The 10,569-nt window shown below is 43.8% G+C and overlaps 1 protein-coding gene across 1 annotated transcript; it reads right to left on the bottom strand.

Moving 5' to 3' along the window:
- Positions 1 to 2,893: 2,893 nt before the first annotated feature.
- Positions 2,894 to 7,352, bottom strand: THUMPD1 (THUMP domain containing 1). The gene is made up of 4 exons (XM_034784659.1): positions 7,024 to 7,352; positions 5,509 to 5,683; positions 4,599 to 4,847; positions 2,894 to 3,345 (listed from the first exon to the last, which is right to left on the bottom strand). The coding sequence occupies exons 1-4, from the start codon at positions 7,336 to 7,338 to the stop codon at positions 3,026 to 3,028; spliced, it is 1,059 nt and encodes a 352-aa protein (XP_034640550.1). The 5' UTR covers positions 7,339 to 7,352; the 3' UTR covers positions 2,894 to 3,025.
- Positions 7,353 to 10,569: the final 3,217 nt, after the last annotated feature.

Genomic DNA, 10,569 nt, shown 5'->3' with positions numbered 1-10,569 from the left:
CTCCATCAATTTATCTAGGTCTCTTTTAAACCCTGTTATAGTCCTAGCCTTCACAACCTCCTCAGGTATGGAGTTCCACAGGTTGGCTGTGTGCTGTGTGAAGAACTTCCCTTTATTTGTTTTAAACCTGCTGCCCATTAATTTCATTTGGTGGCCCCTAGTTCTTATATTATGGGAACAAGTAAATAACTTTTCCTTATTCACTTTCTCCACACCTCTCATGATTTTATCTATCATATCCCCCCCCTCCTCTTTTCCAAGCTGAAAAGTCCTAGCCTCTTTAATCTCCCCTCATATGGTACCCATTTCAAACCCCTAATAATTTTAGTTGCCCTTCACTGAACCTTTACAGATTTCTTTAAAATACAGCCAGGTCTCCTGGACTCCTTTCCCCCTCATGTTATTCTCTCAGGGGATCCTGCCCATCAGTTCCCTGAGTGAGTCAGTCTGCTTTTCTGAAGTCCAGGGTCCGTTTTCTGCTGCTCTCCTTTCTTCCTTGTGTCAAGATCCTGAACTCAACCATCTCATGGTCACTGCCTCCCAGGTTCCCATCCACTTTTGCTTCCCCTACTAATTCTTCCGGGTTTGTGAGCAGCAGGTCAAGAAGAGCTCTGCCCCTAGTTGGTTCCTCCAGCACTTGCACCAGGAAATTGTCCCCTACACTTTCCAAAAACTTCCTGGATTGTCTGTGCCCTGCTGTATTGCTCTCCCAGCAGATATCGGGGTGATTGAAGTCCCCCATGAGAACCAGGGCCTGTGATTTAGTAACTTCTGTTAGTTGCCTGAAGAAAGCCTCATCCACTTCATCCCCCTGGTCTGGTGGTCTATAGTAGACTCCCTCCACATCACCCTTGTTGCTCACACTTATAAACTTAATCCAGAGACACTCGGGTTTTTCTGCAGTTTCATACTGGAGCTCTGAGCAGTCATACTGCTCTCTTACATACAATGCAACTTCCCCCACCTTTTCTCCTCTGCCTGTCCTTCCTGAACAGTTTAGATCCATCCATGACAGTACTCCAGTCATGTGAGTTATCCTACCTGTTATTCCAATCACATCATAATTCCTTGACTGTGCCAGGCTTCCAGTTCTCCCTGCTTGTTTCCCAGGCTTCTTGCATCTGTCCACAATTCAAGAAGGATTTTGATAAACTGGAGAGAGTTGTGCCACAAAAATGATTAAAGGTTTAGAAAACATGCCTTGTAGTGATAGACCCAAGGAGCTCACTCTACGTAGCAAAGAAAAGATTAAGGGGTGACTTGACTGAAGTCTCTAAGTATCTAAATTGGGAACCAATATTTAATAATGGGCCTCCCACAATAAAACAATCCGCATTCAATCCATCAAAGAAAGGTATAACACAATTCAATGGCTAGAAGTTAAAGCTAGACAGGTTCAGACTGGAAATAAGGCATACAATTTGCAAAGCGAGAGCAATTAACCACTGGAACAATTTACCAAGCGTTATGGTAGGTTCTCCACCATGTTAAATTTTTAAATCAAGATTGGATGTTTCTCTAAAAGATTTGCTCTAGGAATTATTTTGGGGAAGTTCTATGGCCTGTTATACAGGACGTCAGACTGGATGATCACAATGGTCCCTTCAGGCCTTGGAATCTATATTCAAGTATCAGAAGAACAGCACTGGCTGTGAGAAAGCAGATCTTAAGTCAGTCAGGATGAGGGGGGAAAGAAACACAGGAGTAGGGAAGGATTTTTTTTAATTTTCAAACGTAAAACAGTTTTACAAACACTAGAGATCATAAAACAAAACTCGTAAGACCATGTCCTTTTCATTAAATCATGATCAAGCCAGCTGGTGTTATTTGGAGCAAATGCTTTTCGATTAGTGACACCAATAGGTTTAAGCTGTAGGTGTATCATGAAACACCTAAGCCATACACTTGTACAAAAAGTGTAAAGCAACAATACTATTAGAAAACAAGCTACAGCCGCACTATATTAAAATAGGTTTTCTTTTTAATCTGGGTTTCTAGTCTTTGTAAAAATGATACTGTAACTTATCAATGATAAGTTAAATGTTATAGGAAGAGGAAAAATTCAGATGCTATTTTCAAACTGAGGCAAAACCCTCATTTTGTAAAATTGAAACCACACAAAAAGTTAAGCTTTTTCTACTAGATGCTGTGTAATACAGAGAGCTGCTTTCACATCAAGAAGTTTAAGAAGGAGGTTTAACTCAAACATGAGCACAGCTAATAAAAAAATAAAACCAATGAATGAGACTATTTAATAAAAACATCAAACTTAAATAAAGGAGTGCCACTGGCATCTGTCTGTTCTAGAAAATTACAGGAATTTGAAGGAGAAGGGTGAGGGAGAGGTTTGCTTATAATACTGAGTTATTTTGATAGTGGCAAGTCATATTTGAAAGACATGTTAATGTGTTCTAAACTAGTCTTTGTAGACATCTGAACAACATACAGAAAGTCAGGTGCTTTTGGCTCATTCTGTATTTAATAAGACAAGGTTTACATAGTATGCAAAGTCATGTCACGTCACCAAAACAAAATGGCACTGTATTTTCAAATAAATCCCCTTGCAAAATCCTGTCCTTTTCCAGACCTCTCAATCCTGCCTCTGCCACTGGCTTCTCAGAATGTCTAGAGGCAAAGGGGTTGAGTCAGCCCAGCACCCTATGGTAGTTATTTATATGTGGTAAGTGGGTGTAAAATGCTACTAGATCAGACTGGTAACAATTTACATACACATTGCACAGATATATGACCACACAAGATGGAAGGCATTGGAGAATCAGGCTGAAGAGTTTAAGTGATAAATATCACCATTCTCTGCCACTGCGTGCTGCAACATTGGCTCCAATAGCAAAGACAGGATGGAGCATGACTTTTTTTTTTTTTTTTTTTTTTTAATACTTGGTTATTTTAAAAGGCAAATTTAAAATAAAAAATTAAGCTCCCCTTTAAATGTCCATTTCAAAACTCTAAGCCAGTCTATTTTACAGTGATCTTTAGTGTTGGTCTTCCCCTTCCAGCACATTCTCTATGCCTGCTGACTGTCGCTCTCATTGGGCTTAGATTCCTCTTCACTCTGATCTTTGTCTTCTGGTTTCACTTCTTTAGAGTCCTCTTCTGCCAGTTTTATTTCTTTCAACGTCTCCTCTTGTGAAGCACTCAACAGGTTTTGCTGCACTGGTTCCTCCTTGTTGCTCTTCACCACCTCTTGTAGATTATATTTTCTGAACAAAACATAGTCTTTCACCACGCTCAAGCAACAGACGTTTTTTATTATTTCTACCACAATGGTATACTGGGGGTTATTAAGATCCACTTTGTTTTCTGGATTTAGGCTGCCCACTATTCCTACAAAATAAAAAGAAACGGTCTTAGAATCAGTGGGGAAACCGGAGTGTAAAGGAGGTGTTATGTTCATCAGTTGAGCCCTCACTTAAAGTGCGAGGACTTTTAATCAGACTAGTTCGAAAAAAATCCGATAGAGGGGATAAACTTACTGCCAAACAATCAGAGAAACCTGCTGTTGTAGCAACAAGACAAACTAAGTACCAATTTCGCAAGAAAACGGTTTCCACAAATATTCTGAACACTTGGTTCTGGAACTAAAATCTCAGAGCACAAACTACACCACAAAGCAGAGGAAAACAAGGCACCTTACTTTAGCTATGGCACCTGCAATCAAGAATTTTCAGTCACTGAATTGGTCAAAATAGCAGGACAGATTGGGACTCTTAGAAACACTCTCTCGAACCAAAGAACTATTCCACAGCAACTATCAAGGAGAAAGCTGCCAAGTGAAATTAGAGTTATTTCATTAAGGCCACGTCTACACTACAAAATTAAGTTGACCTGATTTATGTTGGCATACAGCTGCCACCGTAATTACATCTCTTGTACATGTCTACACTTCGCAACTTGTTTTGGTGTCACGTGTCCTTACCAGGTTTGCTTGTATCGATTGTACTGCCAGTTTGAGGCATTGTGGGACAACTCCTGAAAGCCAGTAACAGTCAACATAAGCAAAGCAGTGTCTACACTGACACTGCGTCCACCTAACTACATCAACCTTGCCTCTGAATTGCTTATGGAGGTGCAGTTATTAAGTCAGTGTAGTGGGGCAGTTACCTTAACAGGAGTGAAATTCAAGTGTAGGCCTTTCCATAGTTAGGTAGACATAAGCAGTCTTGCGTTGACCTAACTGTAGTGTAGACCAGACCTAAGTCATAGTCTAGGGAAACATCGACAAGCCATTTCCCAATATAATGTTCAGTATTCAAATAATTTTTAATACAATCCTGGACGTTTGCAGGAATGGTATTGTCAAGTGAGTTATATCCAACAAAGCTGGACCGCACACTCTTCTGGTTTAAGATGAAAATTTCTGATATCAAAAAGGAGTGTTGTTAACGTCAGGTTACTTTCACAGAGCTTAAGGAAAAAAATGTGAAAGACTTTCCTAATTCAATATGCTTGAGTTTGCTATAACGCAACATTTATGTCTACTAAAAATTTTTTGCTTGAATAATTTGACCTGTTACACATGCAGTCTTAGGTAGCTTATACACTTGTCTACAATCATGCTATGTCAGATAAGTACATACCTGCCAATTCTTTGATTACTTCTTCTCTACTCATGTGACTGTTATTACGAGCTTTGTAAACAATCTGAAAAGTACCCTTATTAGGGGCTTTAAACCATGGCTCAAAGAAGGTCTCTGAATACTTTTTCATATCTTCCACAAAAGCCTTGCAGGTTCCAGAAATGGGCAACATGCGCAGAATAACTCTTGTTTTCTTCTTTTTAGTAGTGTGCAAGTCCTTTAATATATGATGCACGAGCTTCTCGGGTTCTACAAGACAAGACAACAGAGTAAGAGCAACAAATGGAAAGAATTTCCTTTTAAAAAGCAATACAGCATCAAATCTTACTTGCTTACAAGTATAAAGAAACTGAATCATCAAATTCTACAGCACCCTACTAAATTCGATAGGGTTCTTACAAAAGGGTAGGGCGTTTGAAAGTATGGAGAGATTATTTCCACAATTCTGGCTTGTGAAATACAAGAGAGAGTACCCAACAAGGTGCAACACTGGAGGCCTACCTCTGCAGTTTTTTACTCAGGCAACAGTTTTACCTGAGCAAGGACTGAAAGATCAGACCATACACATGTCTATTGGATTGTCAATACACTGGCTGTTCTTCTAGCTCGTATTTGTTATTTCACAACAAGGCTGAGGATCTGGGAACATCAGCCTTTTTGCATGCTTTCCGGGTTCAGCAAAAGATCAAGCCCTTTTATGTTTACAAGGGTCAGATAGTTATTTTGCCCAAGCAGAACCAATCTGGCTGTAGTCACTAGAGTGTTCAATGGGAAAGCAAAAGGGAAAGAGGAAGGCTGCACGAACATTCAGCATGCTTCACTTCTTTGGCAGTCACACCATGAAACAGACTAATAAACTGCAAAGCAGCTTGTGTGTGTTGCGATATGCAGCAGTTATTTCACTACACACCTACACCCAGCGTTCTAATAAAGACCACATTGTTAGCTCCACTCTCCACTGACTGGAATCTTCTCAGCTTCTGTTCAGTCGAAGTGCGAATCTGATCAACTTCTTTCTTTAAGGCAGCTTCAACATCATCTTCCTCCTCTTCACTTCCTGACAACCTGCCATCTTGATCTGTAAACTGTTGAAACAAGAGGATGCATCTTAAATGAGATGGTACCGAAGGGTTAAGAAATCACATCTAATGCTCAATAAATGAAAGTCACAACCACCACTATACCCATGGCCTAAAAAAGACAGAATTCAAGAGTGATGCTGTAGACAGTTAATAAGTAGTGAGACATTTTAGGAGTAGGCACACTGGGTTAAGACAAGCACTAGAAGTTATTGCAGTGAGAATCATCATTTCATTTTCTCTATCTCTGTGGTGATTTAATTTTAAAGCATGTTACGTAAAATTTGTCTCTTGCACCATTAGGTAACAGGTGGATGATCAATCATCTTTTAAAAAAAAACAACCCAAACTCATCACCAGTTTGGAAAGCAAACTTTTCAAGATTATTACCCGCAGCAATTTATAAATGGGAGCTGCGAGTAATAGGCAAACCTTAGGCCTGGTCTATACTAGGAAATTAGGTTGGTATAACTACATCACTCAGGGGTCAAACTGACCTAAACCCCAGTGTAAATAGCTCTAAGTCAATGGGAAAATTCTCCCATCAACCCATCTACCACCTCTCAGGGAGATGGAGTACCTACACCAACAGGAGAAGCTCCTGTTGGCATAGGTAGCATCTTCAGTGAAGCATTAAGTGTAGACAAGCCCTTAGTCTGTAGGCAAAAACTTAGAGAGATAAACAGGCCAGTTATGTTAACCAGGAGTTATTAAACCAAGTGTGTATCCATAACTGCAAGAAACACTTATACTAATTTGTAGAGTGCTTTTAAAGAGAGTGTTCTCCTGTGGCACTTTAACAACAACAAAAGATTTAGATGGCCTGTTTAACATTAATTCACTTCTTGCTCTAAAATATCCACAAACCAGAACATTAACATGCTGCCTTTTTTTGTTGCTTATTATTATTTGGACAAGAGAGATGCCCAAATTATCCAGCATTGCCATTCTTGGGCATCCTTTAAGGACGCCAGATCTCAGCAGTGGCCGAGATGCCGGCCGAGATGCCAGCAGAGCGCAGGAACCCCAGCCAATCCCAGGCCTCTGCTGGTATGGGGTTCACTTTGGTGCTGCCACAAATAAACTGCTTACAGATGACTCTGCCACCACAGGAGACTGTAAGCTCCTCGGGGCAGGGACTAGCTTTTTGGTGTGTGTTCAGGGATCTAGGAGGGGGTCCCGAATTACCATGCTAATAATCTGGCCCCCTGATGCAGCAGCACAAAAGCGCAACCCCAATGCAGGGGACCATGCGAGGCCCGCTGCAGAATGCACAGGGCAGCAGAGCCAGGCCAGCGGCACCCAGCCCCGCCACCCCTGGAGGGGCCCGTGCTGGCCGCACGCACCTTCTCGGGCCCGTAGAGCAGGTCCCCGTACTCGTTGAGCAGGCTGTAGGCCTCCCCCACGCACTTGCGCTCGTTCATGTTGCAGGTGATGAGGATGCCCTGCATGCCGAGCTCCAGCTGCCGCGGCCCGCCGCCGCCCCGGGGCCGCTTGGCCTGCTGCCCCGGCACGTACTGCGCCTTGTGCCGCCGCTTCATCGCCGCAGTCGGCTGCTCCGAGGCGGCCATGGAGACAGCTGAGCCACGAGTCCGGACTCCACGCGGGCGCCAAAACCACGCGTTACCTCGCCGACGTGCAGCGCGAGGCGATGACGCCATAGCAGCGCGACGGAAAGGGGGCTCTTCCCAGTAAGTCCTAAGGGCTTTCTGGGTCCTAAAGCCCGCCGAATACAGCGGCTCTCCGGCTCGTGCGCGTGCTGCCTGTCCCCGTAGCACCGCGCTGCTCGTGAGCGCGTGCAACGAGCCAGGCCCCCCAGCCAGCTTCGGGAGAGGCGCCACCCAGGAGCTGGCTGTGCTACCGCCTTGGGTCTCGCGGGCCGGGCCCTGCGTGCGTGGGACTGGGGCGAAATCCCAGTTTGTAGCCGATGCCCCAGTGTGTTGTAATGTTTGGCAAAGAACGGCCATTGGGGTAAAGAGAGAGCCGTGTAGTTAGCCACAGCCACACAATGGTGAGCTAGAGCCGGCTGTGTTCCCACCAGTGTCTTTACCAGCCCTTATTTATCGGTTGTACTAAAACTTTACCCCCACCCAAGCAAAGCAGGTAGACGAGAATGTCAGTTTGGTTTATCCTACAACTTTGGGTCAGGGACTGTGCGTTTCATTATTATATAGAGGGAAAATTGCCAACTCCCACCTTCAGAAATCGTGTCAGGCCTCAAAAATTCTGAGAGTAATTCAAAAATCCTGATTTCCCCTCCCTTGCAAATAATATTTTGGGGGGAAGGGGTGCAATGCTTCCCGGTGTACACAGGCTTGTGAAGAACCTCATCACCATCTGGGGGGAGCAGCAACAGCCGCCGCCGCCATGGGGGAATCCGCCTGCAGCTCCCCCCAGACACGTCAGCTCTGTGCAGCTGAAGAGCCGAGCTGCCAGAGCGCTACCAGCTTCACGGTTTGCAGCCCCCAGACCTCCAGACTCTGCACCCGCCTGGGCGCTTCCCATCCCAGGCTCCGGCTGCACTGGGGAAGCGCCCGGCCGGGGGCGCAGGGTCTGGGGGCTGCCCGGCAAACCGTGAAGCCGGTAGCGCTTGGGCAGCTGTTTCATGTGGCTGGGAGGGAGGAGGGGGAATGCGGGGCGCTCAGGGGAGGGGTCGGAGTTGGGGCGGGGACTTTGGGGGAAGGGGTGGAGTTCGGTGGGGAGAGGGGCAGAGTTGGGGCAGGGAATGGGCAGGGCCAGGGCTCCGTGGAGTGTCCTCTTTTTTTAATGTTTAAATATGGTAACCCTACACTATACCGGAAACCTACTGACCGCTATACTTACCTACATGCTTCCAGCTTTCATCCAGAACACACCACATGATCCATTGTCTATAGCCAAGCTCTAAGATACAACCGCATTTGCTCCAATCCCTCAGACAGAGACAAATACCTACAAGATCTCTATCAAGCGTTCTTAAAACTGCAATATCCACCTGCTGAAAGTGAAGAAACAGATTGACAGAGCCAGAAGAATACCCAAAGTCACCTACTCCAGGACAGGCCCAACAAAGAAAATAACAGAACGCCACTAGTTGTCACCTTCAGTCGCCAACTAAAACCTCTCCAGCGCATCATCAAGGATCTACAACCTATCCTGAAGGATGATCCCTCACTCTCATAGATCTTGGGAGACGGGCCAGTCCTCACTTACAGACAGCCTCCCCAACCTGAAGCAAATACTCACTAGCAACCACACACCACACAACACACAACAAAACCACTAACCCAGGAACCTATCCTTGCAACAAAGCCCATTGCCAACTCTGTCCACATATTTATTCAAGTAACATCATCATAGGACCTAATCACATCAGCCATGCCATCAGGGGCTCATTCACCTGCACATCTACCAATGTGATATATGCCATCATGTGCCAGCAATGCCCCTCTGCTATGTACATTGGCCAAATCGGACAGTCTCTACGCAAAAGAATAAATGGACACAAATCAGACGTCAAGAATTATAATATTCAACAACCAGTCGGAGAACACTTCAACCTCCCTGGTCACTCAGTTACAGACCTAAAAGTTGCAATTCTTCAACAAAAAAACTTCAAAAACAGACTCCAACGAGAAACTGCAGAACTGGAATTAATTTGCAAACTGGACACCATTCAATTAGGCTTGAATAAAGACTGGGAGTGGATGGGTCATTATACAAAGTAAAAACTATTTCCCCATGCTAATTTCCCCCCTACTGTTACTCACACCTTCTTGTCAACTGTTTTGAAATGGGCCATCCTGATTATCACTACAAAAGTTTTTTTTAATCCTGCTGATAATAGCCCACCTTAATTGATTAGTCCCATTAGAGTTGGTGTGGCAACTCCCATTTTTTCATGTTCTCTGTGTATATATATCTTCCTACTGTATTTTCCACTGCATGCATCCAATGAAGTGGGTTTTAGCCCACGAAAGTTTATGCCCAAATACATTTGTTAGTCTCTAAGGTGCCACAAGTACTCCTCGTTCTTTTTGCTGATACAGACTAACACGGCTACCACTCTGAAATCTTACAGAACAGTGAACCCTTTGGCAGTTGGTATCGAGGAGTTCTTAAGGTAACAGGAAGGATTTGCCTTCTGGTTTCTGAGCCTTTAGGGTGCATGCATGTCACATTTTCAAGCTTTTCTCTGCCACCATGGAGGCTAGAAACTTACTTAAAAAAAAAAAAAGCTGAGATTCTGACGTAATCACTAGACTACAAGAGCTAGGACTTTCAGAAAAATATTAAATATCAAAATGCTCACAATACATCTGTGGCAGTTGGTAATACTGCCTATCTGTAGCGTGTCTAGCACAATGAAGCCATGTTCCATGACTGGACCCTGTATACACTGTAGCAGCACAAACAGTAAATAACAATAATAATTAATAATAGACCTGGCTTCTCTAGGCTTTAGGCTAAACTTATACACCTCTATCCCAATATAACGCGGCCCAATATAACATGAATTCGGATATAACACGGTAAAGCAGCGCTCTGGGGGAGGGGGGGGAGGCTGCACACTCCAGTGGATCAAAGCAAGTTCGATATAACGCGGTTTCACCTATAACACGGTAAGATTTTTTGGCTCCCGAGGACAGCGTTATATCGAGGTAGAGGTGTATACACAAGCAAACATCTGTTGTAAAAAAAACCAAGAACCTTTCTCTTATTGATATGGAAAGTATTAGGAAAGAAATTGGTCTTTAAAATAGTGATTGATCCGAACTGTTAATAGCTCGGTCTGAATGTAAAATACTTTATCCTGCTACCGTGATCTGAACACAAAGTGAATTGGAGTTTTGATAGATTAGAATCTTGTTGATTTATGCTTTTGTAGAACTTTGGCTCTCAGAATTAAAGGT

The sequence above is a fragment of the Trachemys scripta genome, chromosome 10, assembly GCF_013100865.1.
Source record: "Trachemys scripta elegans isolate TJP31775 chromosome 10, CAS_Tse_1.0, whole genome shotgun sequence".
Taxonomy (NCBI): Eukaryota; Metazoa; Chordata; order Testudines; family Emydidae; genus Trachemys; species Trachemys scripta.
This window is presented reverse-complemented; position numbering and strand designations above follow the sequence as displayed.